This window comes from Protopterus annectens, chromosome 4.part1, assembly GCF_019279795.1.
Source record: "Protopterus annectens isolate FY-2018-M chromosome 4.part1, PAN1.0, whole genome shotgun sequence".
NCBI classification, from domain to species: Eukaryota; Metazoa; Chordata; order Ceratodontiformes; family Protopteridae; genus Protopterus; species Protopterus annectens.
This window is the reverse complement of record NC_056734.1, coordinates 459,095,529-459,107,636: the sequence shown is the minus strand read 5'-3', so window position 1 is coordinate 459,107,636 and position 12,108 is coordinate 459,095,529. Positions and strand designations below refer to the sequence as shown.

Genomic DNA, 12,108 nt, shown 5'->3' with positions numbered 1-12,108 from the left:
TAACTTGCTACAGATCCCACACCATGCCCCAGGATTCCCACTCCTCTTTTCTTGATGTACTGGAAAATATTAGGGTTCAATCAGACACCCTTATAATGGGCGACTTCAACTACCCCACCATTAACTGGAAAAACTACTCATATACCAACTCCTTAGCTCAACGCTTTCTGGAATTCATAAACTCCAATGCCCTGGATCAACTTATCCACACCCCCACCAGGAGCAACAATATCCTACACCCAGTCATTACCAACATGAGTGACCAGAGTTCCACACCTGAAGTCAACTCCTTGTTGGTCCGATCCGACCATAAGCTAATCACCCTTGATATCCACATGCCGCCCCCACCCCCCATTAAGGAAACCACAGTAAAAAATTTCTCCAAAGCCAACTTCATGCTTCTTAAGACAGAAGTGGTGAACTTCATGACACCCATGCAGATGGACAGTACAGTTACAACTGCTGAATCCTACACAAATGCACTCTATAAGCACTTACACGAGTGCATGGATTGTGCTATCCCAAACAGAACCAAGATGCTATCCCCCAAAAAAAGGAAGCCAATCTGGTGGTCCCTTGCCATAAACAAACTGTACAACAGAAGGAAGAAACTGTTGCAAAAGAGAGTAAAATCCCATGAGTGGAGGAGCTCCCTGGTCAGCCTCAGTAAGAAGCTGAGATCCCTTATAAGATCCTCCAAAGCTAGCTATGAAAACAAAATTGACACTAATTCCAAGGACAACCACAAAGCATTCTATAGTTATGTCAAGAATTTCAATGGCAACACCCAGATCTGCTCTGAGTTACAGCACAAAGGCAAGAAAATTACAGAACCAACTGATATTGCCAACATCCTGGCAAATAGGTTCAGTGCTAACTTTACCCCCCCTCACACCCTAAAGGGCCCATATCTATACAGGAAGAATGCAGAGTCCCTGTAATCACAACTACACCAATAAAAGCTGCACTCTCTAAAGCCAAAAACACAGCATCCATGGAACTGGACAACATCCCAGGTTGCATTTTACATGAACTTCAGAACGAACTGGCTCCCTACTTAAGCACCATGTTCAATAAGAGCCTTGCATCAGGCTTTGTGCCCACTGAATAGTGAACAGCAACAGTTATCCCACTCCACAAAGGGGGAGCCACCACTGATCCCGGGAACTATCGACCTATTAGCCTGACAAGCCTGGTCTGCAAGACCATGGAACGTATCATCATGGAACTCATAAATAAAGACATTGGTAACCTCCAAACTCTGGATCCCACCTAGTTCAGGTTTGTGAAAGGCAGACCATGCCTCCTGAACCTGATCAACTTCTTTGAGGCAGTCACCAAAGCCGTAGATGAGGGTAAGGTGGTTCACACAGCCTATCTTGACCTCGCCAAGGCTTTCAACACCATCCCCCATTCTGGAATTATAGCTAAACTCACTAAACTAGGTATAAATCCCTATGTCACAAGATGGGATGCCAACTGGCTTACTGACAGAACCCACACTGTAAAAGTTGCAGACTCCAAATCTGACCTCAAAGCAGTGACAAGTGGAGTACCACAGGGTTCTGTCCTGGGACCTCTCCTGTTTGGTATCTACTTCTCTGAAGTACAGGCTAACACAGAAGGCCTCTGGCTAATGAAGTTTGCAGATGACTGCAAACTAGGAGCCATAGTCAAGTCCCCAAATGATGTGGACATCCTACAGAAGGGCCTCGCTGAAACAGATGCTTGGTGTCAGAGCCATGGACTCAAGCTCAATGCCAGAAAGTGCAGTGTCATCCCCTTTGGTAAAAACCCTGTACCCATGAACTACCACATAGGCAGCAATCTACTTAACACCGAATGCGTGATAACAGACCTTGGGACCCAGGTGGACAGTAGTCTTTTCTTTGATAGTCACATCGCCACAGTAGTCAGGAAGTCCTTCTACGTGGCACACCTCATCATAAAAGTTTTTCATCCAGGAAAAAAGAGGTCATTGTTCCCCTCTACTCGACACTCATTAGACCCATTATAGAGTACAATGCCCCTGTTGGAATGTACCTCACAAGACATCTGCAGCAGCTGGAAAAGCCACAGAAGTACCTCACAAAGAGGATTACTGGCCTCAAACAAATGCCCTACACTGACCGCCTCCAAAAACTCCAGCTTTACTCCATAGCATATCGCCTACTCAGATGTGATCTCTGCCTAACATATAAAGCTATGTCAAACCCAGAACTGTTGGACATGCTACACCTAAAGAAATCCCAATCCCTCCGAGCTACACACTCTAGGGACCTAAACCTTGTCACCACAATAAACAGGACATGCTGGAGGGATAGATTCCTGTCCCAGAGACTTCCCATACTCTGGAACAGGCTACCCATCTATGTCAAGCAAAGTTCTTCATTATAACTCTTCAAGAAAAATCTTGATGAGTGGATGGGAAATAAGAAATACACCTCGGGGATAACTTCTGTGTCTCTTCTTGACAGGGGCACAGGAAAATAACTTTCTTGGGTGGCGTAAGCCAGGGAACCTTGTTGGCTAGGCTTACGTAGGCCCTTGGGCCGATAGCCTAGTACCTACCTATGAACCTATGAACCTATATAGTCTGTCTCTTTTTTGAGTTTATGTGCACCAGTATGCCTATTTGTTCTGACAACAGCTGGATTTTTTTTTCAAAGTATTCAAGTGAAATAAAGACTGAGTATGTTCATTTTGACAGAATAAGATCACTCTACATAAGTTAGAACAATAATAACTGGTACTCTAGAAAAACTGTTAACATCTAAGCTGTAGAAAAGATGGAAAGAAAGATGGCCCCCAACAATTCTGTACTATTGCTGGCAGTCAGGCTTGAGTATCATTGTAGTGTGTCATGTAAAAAGTGTGTGTGTGTGTGTGTGTGTGTGTGTGTGTGTGTGTGTGTGTGTCACAATGCATCCGAGGTTATCCAAGTGTAACTAACTCTAGGCAAAACTGCAATCCAAATTGTAACTTGCTACAGATCCCACACCATGCCCCAGGATTCCCACTCCTCTTTTCTTGATGTACTGGAAAATATTAGGGTTCAATCAGACACCCTAATAATGGGCGACTTCAACTACCCACCATTAACTGGAAAAACTACTCATATACCAACTCCTTAGCTCAACGCTTTCTGGAATTCATAAACTCCAATGCCCTGGATCAACTTATCCACACCCCCACCAGGAGCAACAATATCCTACACCCAGTCATTACCAACATGAGTGACCAGTGTTCCACACCTGAAGTCAACTCCTTGTTGGTCCGATCCGACCATAAGCTAATCACCCTTGATATCCACATGCTGCCCCCACCCCCCATTAAGGAAACCACAGTAAAAAATTTCTCCAAAGCCAACTTCATGCTTCTTAAGACAGAAGTGGTGAACTTCATGACACCCATGCAGATGGACAGTACAGTTACAACTGCTGAATCCTACACAAATGCACTCTATAAGCACTTACACGAGTGCATGGATTGTGCTATCCCAAACAGAACCAAGATGCTATCCCCCAAAAAAAGGAAGCCAATCTGGTGGTCCCTTGCCATAAACAAACTGTACAACAGAAGGAAGAAACTGTTGCAAAAGAGAGTAAAATCCCATGAGTGGAGGAGCTCCCTGGTCAGCCTCAGTAAGAAGCTGAGATCCCTTATAAGATCCTCCAAAGCTAGCTATGAAAACAAAATTGACACTAATTCCAAGGACAACCACAAAACATTCTATAGTTATGTCAAGAATTTCAATGGCAACACCCAGATCTGCTCTGAGTTACAGCACAAATGCAAGAAAATTACAGAACCAACTGATATTGCCAACATCCTGGCAAATAGGTTCAGTGCTAACTTTACCCCCCCTCACACCCTAAAGGGCCCATATCTATACAGGAAGAATGCAGAGTCCCTGTAATCACAACTACACCAATAAAAGCTGCACTCTCTAAAGCCAAAAACACAGCATCCATGGAACTGGACAACATCCCAGGCTGCATTTTACATGAACTTCAGAACGAACTGGCTCCCTACTTAAGCACCATGTTCAATAAGAGCCTTGCATCAGGCTTTGTGCCCACTGAATATTGAACAGCAACAGTTATCCCACTCCACAAAGGGGGAGCCACCACTGATCCCGGGAACTATCGACCTATTAGCCTGACAAGCCTGGTCTGCAAGACCATGGAACGTATCATCATGGAACTCATAAATAAAGACATTGGTAACCTCCAAACTCTGGATCCCACCTAGTTCAGGTTTGTGAAAGGCAGACCATGCCTCCTGAACCTGATCAACTTCTTTGAGGCAGTCACCAAAGCCGTAGATGAGGGTAAGGTGGTTCACACAGCCTATCTTGACCTCGCCAAGGCTTTCAACACCATCCCCCATTCTGGAATTATAGCTAAACTCACTAAACTAGGTATAAATCCCTATGTCACAAGATGGGATGCCAACTGGCTTACTGACAGAACCCACACTGTAAAGTTGCAGACTCCAAATCTGACCTCAAAGCAGTGACAAGTGGAGTACCACAGGGTTCTGTCCTGGGACCTCTCCTGTTTGGTATCTACTTCTCTGAAGTACAGGCTAACACAGAAGGCCTCTGGCTAATGAAGTTTGCAGATGACTGCAAACTAGGAGCCATAGTCAAGTCCCCAAATGATGTGGACATCCTACAGAAGGGCCTCGCTGAAACAGATGCTTGGTGTCAGAGCCATGGACTCAAGCTCAATGCCAAAAAGTGCAGTGTCATCCCCTTTGGTAAAAACCCTGTACCCATGAACTACCACATAGGCAGCAATCTACTTAACACCGAATGCGTGATAACAGACCTTGGGACCCAGGTGGACAGTAGTCTTTTCTTTGATAGTCACATCGCCACAGTAGTCAGGAAGTCCTTCTACGTGGCACACCTCATCATAAAGTTTCTCATCCAGGAAAAAAGAGGTCATTGTTCCCCTCTACTCGACACTCATTAGACCCATTATAGAGTACAATGCCCCTGTTGGAATGTACCTCACAAGACATCTGCAGCAGCTGGAAAAGCCACAGAAGTACCTCACAAAGAGGATTACTGGCCTCAAACAAATGCCCTACACTGACCGCCTCCAAAAACTCCAGCTTTACTCCATAGCATATCGCCTACTCAGATGTGATCTCTGCCTAACATATAAAGCTATGTCAAACCCAGAACTGTTGGACATGCTACACCTAAAGAAATCCCAATCCCTCCGAGCTACACACTCTAGGGACCTAAACCTTGTCACCACAATAAACAGGAAATGCTGGAGGATAGATTCCTGTCCCAGAGACTTCCCATACTCTGGAACAGGCTACCCATCTATGTCAAGCAAAGTTCTTCATTATAACTCTTCAAGAAAAATCTTGATGAGTGGATGGGAAATAAGAAATACACCTCGGGGATAACTTCTGTGTCTCTTCTTGACAGGGGCACAGGAAAATAACTTTCTTGGGTGGCGTAAGCCAGGGAACCTTGTTGGCTAGGCTTACGTAGGCCCTTGGGCCGATAGCCTAGTACCTACCTATGAACCTATGAACCTATATAGTCTGTCTCTTTTTTGAGTTTATGTGCACCAGTATGCCTATTTGTTCTGACAACAGCTGGATTTTTTTTTCAAAGTATTCAAGTGAAATAAAGACTGAGTATGTTCATTTTGACAGAATAAGATCACTCTACATAAGTTAGAACAATAATAACTGGTACTCTAGAAAAACTGTTAACATCTAAGCTGTAGAAAAGATGGAAAGAAAGATGGCCCCCAACAATTCTGTACTATTGCTGGCAGTCAGGCTTGAGTATCATTGTAGTGTGTCATGTAAAAAGTGTGTGTGTGTGTGTGTGTGTGTGTGTGTGTGTGTGTGTGTGTGTGTGTGTGTGTGTGTGTGTGTGTGTGTGTGTGTGTGTGTGTGTTTTTGGAGGGCTGTCATTTGCTACTAGTAAAACTTTGGTAACTGCCATAGATAAAAGGGACAAAAGGAATAAATTCAGAAGTTTGTTAAAATGAGCTCATGTTGATTTAAATCGCATTACTTCTTAAAAGCTTTGACTTAATAGCAGAACACATTAAGATCTAGACATCAGTATCACTGCAGGTATATAAGCAGCAGGCAATTATATAAGCAGCAGAATGTACTAAGAAAAAATTGACAATGGCTTCAGATCTGATTTTTGCAGATGCAGCACAGGGACTTACCACACATTCCACAGAGCAACCCATTAAAGTTTCGTGAAACAGAAACATCCACATAGTGGTTTCCATCAAATCTCACCACCAGTCTGAAGTCAGTTTCCAGATAAAGGTAATTGCCACTGAAATAGACCTTAATTTGGTCTTTGATTGAATAGGGTGGATTAACTCTCTTTCCATTTACCTGTAAATAAAAAAAAAATATATGCTGCTTTATATCTTAAGAAAGTACAGAAGGTTTCATACAATTTAAACAGGCTGCAGAGTTTGTGGTATAAATGTATATAGTGCACCAAAAAGTGTGCAGTGAGGTAAAAATTATATTAACATTGACCGCAACATATATATTGCATTGTTTGGTTAGATAGATTCACAGTTACTCGCAGTGCTATTGTTATGGGTAAACCATCTTCTAACCAGTTTCATTCATAACAATCACTGCCTAGTTATGCAGTTTAAAAGGTATTGATTTGCTGCTGGTGAAATGAAAATGTTGCCAACAATTATAGTTAGAAGGTGCAAAAAGTGAAATTGTAAAAACCATAGTGACTATGGCAAGAGCTATTAGGATTTATTCAATAGAAGCTTTGTAGCTTTACTTGGGAAAAATAAATGCAGACTTTACTGACAAAGTTGAATGCCATCAGTAACATTATGCAATGTTCTGCTATTGGCACTTTATGTTGTTCAGGCATGGAATGTATCTTAATAAGCCCTCTTCAGGCAAAACAGTAACACTTTCACTGCCAGCAAAGTAGAATATTTATTCAGGGTTAGTCTACATTTTTCATACTGTGATGAATGACAAGGCACTGACCTATGTACTAAATAAAGAACATTATGGACGAGGACAGATATCTGCCTTCTTCATTGTCTGATCACAATCTTACTTATGTCATTCACTAGCATTTGTTCATGAACACAAGGACCATGTTTATGATGTCATTTACTAACATTTATTCACACACAAGGACAATTTCTATAAGAATTTATCTGCTTTGATGACACACATAGCTGTGCTCTTTGAGAATATACCTTGTACTGACCCTATAATTTTAGTTCTGTCTCTGTATTACCATTCTCAATGGTATTTTGTTTGCTCAGAGCTCTATGTCTTCCTTAGTAGCAGATAAAGAATTTCTGTAGTACATTTTTGATGCTGAGCAGGGTCACATTGTAGCTGGCATACATATACTGGAGTGTCTCAGATATTTAACATTACATCCCAATGCCGTCTGATAATTGTTGTAGATAATTTACAGCAACAGGGTTTCATGACTAGCTCCTTAGCAGATGCCATCTGTTTACATTGCTGCTGCTCTTTCTAATTGTATATATCTCATACTGTAACCATTCAAAACTCCATACTCACTGGTATCAGCAGTGGCAGCTGGTGGTTTCAAATCAAGGGGAGACTGCAGGACGCAACTGAATGGGTGGGGCTAAATGCAACAGGTGGGGTTCTGTTACAGCGGGTGAGTGACCTTTATCTGTGATCAAACAGATGGGATCATTCACTTTGATGTGCAGACTGCCTCAGGATGTGCTCACTCATCATAGCCAGATTACAGATTCTCTGCATCTTAGATGCCTGGCTGCAATCAACAACACCGACTTTAGGTAAAAATGGAGCTCTAGACAAAGGAGTTCATGGGCCCCCTGTTGTCCACTAGTGTCCTGCTGTACTTTTCTAGTGCTCTTCCCTGCTTCGTCCCTCATGCTGGCCCTGTACCATCCAGATAGATTGCTTCCTTTTTGTTTTTTCACAAATTGTTATATGTTTTAGCTCCCTTCATGCCTAACTGGTGAAAACTCTTTTGTAATGAGTCTGGGGGAGTAAATGTGCAGACTGCCTCAGGATGTGCTCACTCATCATAGCCAGATTACAGATTCTCTGCATCTTAGATGCCTGGCTGCAATCAACAACACCGACTTTCGGTAAAAATGGAGCTCTAGACAAAGGAGTTCATGGGCCCCCTGTTGTCCACTAGTGTCCTGCTGTACTTTTCTAGTGCTCTTCCCTGCTTCGTCCCTCATGCTGGCCCTGTACCATCCAGATAGAGTGCTTCCTTTTTGTTTTTTCACAAATTGTTATATGTTTTAGCTCCCTTCATGCCTAACTGGTGAAAACTCTTTTGTAATGAGTCTGGGGGAGTAATTGAATTAAGCCAGGGATCTGGGGGGGGGGGGGTCATTACGCTCTGAGGTGCATCTTACAGCTTTTCTTGCAACCTTTTGTTGTAGTGATGGACTGAATAAAAAAATCATAAGTAAATAAGTTGTGTCAGAAGTTTATTATTAAAAGTAAAGAAAACAGTAGTTCCTTAATAAACCGAGAAGCTAACTGCAAAGATATTTAAATCCTGTAAAAGAATAGCACCCTTTCCAAAAAGATATGTTTATCTTCTGTGTTCCATACTGGTGTAAATAAAATCACACATGGCCAGAGCCATATATTGTACTGTTGAGGGTCTGGGAGAAGAAGCCAAAGAAGATGGATAGAATCCACACGAAGACAGAGTACATGCAGACTCCACACAGAAGGAATCAACAGCCAAAAACCTGACAGAAAAAAGTGGAGTTAGGTGGCAGCACTACTCAGTGTTACACTCTGTCAATGGTCAGTCGCTAATATATATACATCCTGACAAGACCACTACAGACAACCCTTAATTAGTAAAATGTTTTGGCCGTGATGGAAAGTGAAAAAAATATGCACACTACTTCTGCAAAGCCAATATAACAACTGCTTATATTGAATTGACAACAATTTAAGTCACTTTCATTCACAGACAACCTCTGTACCCAGCAATTAAAGCCAACATTATTGAATGCATATATCTGAAATATCAGAATGTAATAATATAAAAATAACAATTTGGGACAGTACTTTATTTTAGCCCCAACACACAGGCATGACTAGCCTGTAACATAAAGGCAATGCACAAGAATGTAGGAGGAGTTACCAGTGGCATTTTGCAAGTTATTCACTTTGTAACTGGATGCAGTTAATTTTTTTCACAAGTTAAACGACAGGAGGGATGGAAGAACAGGCAAGTTTTCTCAGATGGCACCAACGTGTGCAGTAACGTGGGCACTTTGAACTGGTGAAGAGAATGAAGAAACTTGTGGAATGGTGAAGAGTGTGGCAACTGGCATGTAGTATTAATGAACAAGTTAGCATTGTAGGGCTTATGAGCACTAGCAAAATACATGAAGCGTGCAGGTTGTTCACAGCTATTGAACATGAAAAGGACTCTAGGTATTTTAACAGTTGTTAATTTAACCTAAGAGTGGCAGATATGCACACAAAGGAATGCAGGAGGTCAGGGTAATGTTTAGGTCCATATTAAGAGAAAAGGTGTCCTAGAAATGCTGTACAACTCTCTTTTTAGATTTTGACCCTATTAGTACTCAACCATCTGGTATCTGCACCCCCAAAAAGCCAAAGGATGGAAGGCAGTCTTATTTTTGGAATTAAAGGTAAGATCCAGTTTATTACAGATCAAGACATTTCAGCTCACATGCCTTGGAATATAAAGACAGCGAGTCTAGATATCAGTTCCTCCCTTGTGTGAACAAGCTGAGAAATAGGGTTTCTGATTTCAAATGCTATGTGAGAAACAGGGGGTCTTACTTAAAAGGTGAGATGAGAGAGACATAGGAGGTCTTTCTTCAAACACCATGTAACAGATCGAGGTATTACTTCAAATGCTAAATAACTTCAGTAAATACTGAACTGAAGACAGAACGGCCATGTCCCACTGAGACTACACTGGAACCAGGAACATGTTTTCTTTATTCTAATAAGTGGCATCATTAATACTAGACAGGAAGCCTTAACTAGGGTGGGGCAAAGGTGGGAGCTGCATCGGGTACAAGCTGTTGTGGGCATGACTGGTGGGTGCCAATGGAGCAGAAGTACAGTAACAGTATTTCTTTATGAAGTTGTGAAGATATCATGGTTTCATAAATGAATGCTAATACTGCATTTAAGGTCATGGCTGAAGTGCAGAAACACTAAGTGAGTGGTGAAGTAACTATAGCAAGCTGCTTATTACATTTGTAGCAAGTAGCCTGCTGTAGCTTCAGAGTACACAATCTTTATTTGGTCTTCAACTTAAGAAGACCTTCTTTTTTGAATTCCTCAACTCTCATTTGAGTGGGACACTAGTTTGGGAAACTGCACAGGGCACCATACAACATAGCTAGGGTTCTGGCTGCATATGTAGGAAATTCATCTTTATGCTGAGATGGAGGTGGGAATGTTTTGCCTCAAAGACATAAAGATATAGTGCTTTGGCAGAAGGTACATTTTTCTTTTAGGAAACACCATTTCAATGTCCTGTATACAGATTAAGGTCATATTAATGAACTGTTCTTCATTGAACTGCTACTGAAGTGTGTGAAAATGATGGAAGCACAATCCGTTTTAGACTTCCAGCATGGCTGAGCTAACCACTGTTTTTTTTTTTTTTAGTTACTGGTTAGTACACTATGATGATGTTGCTGAAAGCCATTTATTTTAACCCAAGGCTGCCGAAACATTAGCATAAGTGGATCATATAAGCACATTCCAGCTTTCTACAAAGTGGTTGAGGTATATCTGATCAAAACTGACTTACATTAACTTTCTTGTTCTTCAGCAGAGAGATGCTGTTGCCATACACATTCACATGTACTGAATTTACATAGGAGACTTTGGTATTTGACCCTCTGTGCTCATTGGTGGTGGTCACTTCAAATAGTGGAAGCCCAGATGACTCATTGCAGAGCTTAGTGAGAACATAAGTGCAGTTTCCCATGAAGTGATGAACTCTGCCATCAAATGTGTTGTAATGAGGGTCACCAGATGCAGTGCATACATGATGATCTGAAACAAAGAAAAATAGATATAACTGTGAAATAATAGAATATGATATTTTGTATATAATATACACAATGTGGTTACAGACCAATATCACATATATATATATATATATATATATATATATATATATATATATATATATATACACTTTATAACTTTATAATCTCGAAATACTGAAATATCGAATTTCAGTATCTCGAGACCATAAAGCCGAAAACTCATAAATCCAAAAACCAAAACCATGAAATTCAAAACCGCTTAATCAACAAAACACTATACTACATATACAAACACAAATACACCTACCTCCTGATACTACAACAAAGCAAAACAATGCACACGAACATAACAAAACAAACACATACACCTAACCCACACCCCCACTAGTTATATGTACTAACTCCAAGGTCGCACTAAACACCGAAAGACAGAAAACCCACCACCACACATTCTATACCACCCCCTTGCACTAACACACATCACATACATACAAACACCACCACTCTCAACACTGACACACTCACACTCTTACCAGCCTACCCTAACCCACACCTAAAACTCCCCAACACACTCACAAACACACAGACCCGCCCGAAAACCCTTAAAAAATATAACACTTACCTAACGCGCCATCAGTACCGTGGGTTTGACATTTCCAGGTTTGATATTATGCAGTTTCGCGCAACTGCAGATTCGACAATTTAGACTTGAGGTATTGAAATTCGACATTTCAGTACTTTGAGATTCCAAAGTGAACCTATACACACACACACACACACACACACACACACACACACATATATATATATATATATATATATATATATATATATATACACTGTATGTTCTATATGGTAGAATGGTAGAAGTTTTCCACTCTATAATGGGTCTCACTCATAAGACATAGCAAAGCATAAAGAAAATCAATCACATATTTTATCTGCGGTGTTTAACTTCTTGTCTTCTCATGAAATCAAACAAGAAAGAGAAATATATTTCTCGAAGTTAAGTGATACACTATTTGTA

General features: G+C 41.2%; 1 protein-coding gene across 1 annotated transcript in view; it reads right to left on the bottom strand.

The window, feature by feature from the left end:
- Window positions 1–12,108, bottom strand: part of LOC122801223 (IgGFc-binding protein-like) — a 691,109-nt gene that overhangs the window by 140,344 nt on the left and 538,657 nt on the right. Inside the window, exons 67-68 of the mRNA XM_044070776.1 lie at window positions 10,838–11,085; window positions 6,219–6,396 (exon numbers count right to left, since the gene is read on the bottom strand). Coding sequence (XP_043926711.1) covers window positions 6,219–6,396; window positions 10,838–11,085 — 426 coding nt within the window. The remainder of the gene's footprint in view (window positions 1–6,218; window positions 6,397–10,837; window positions 11,086–12,108) is intronic.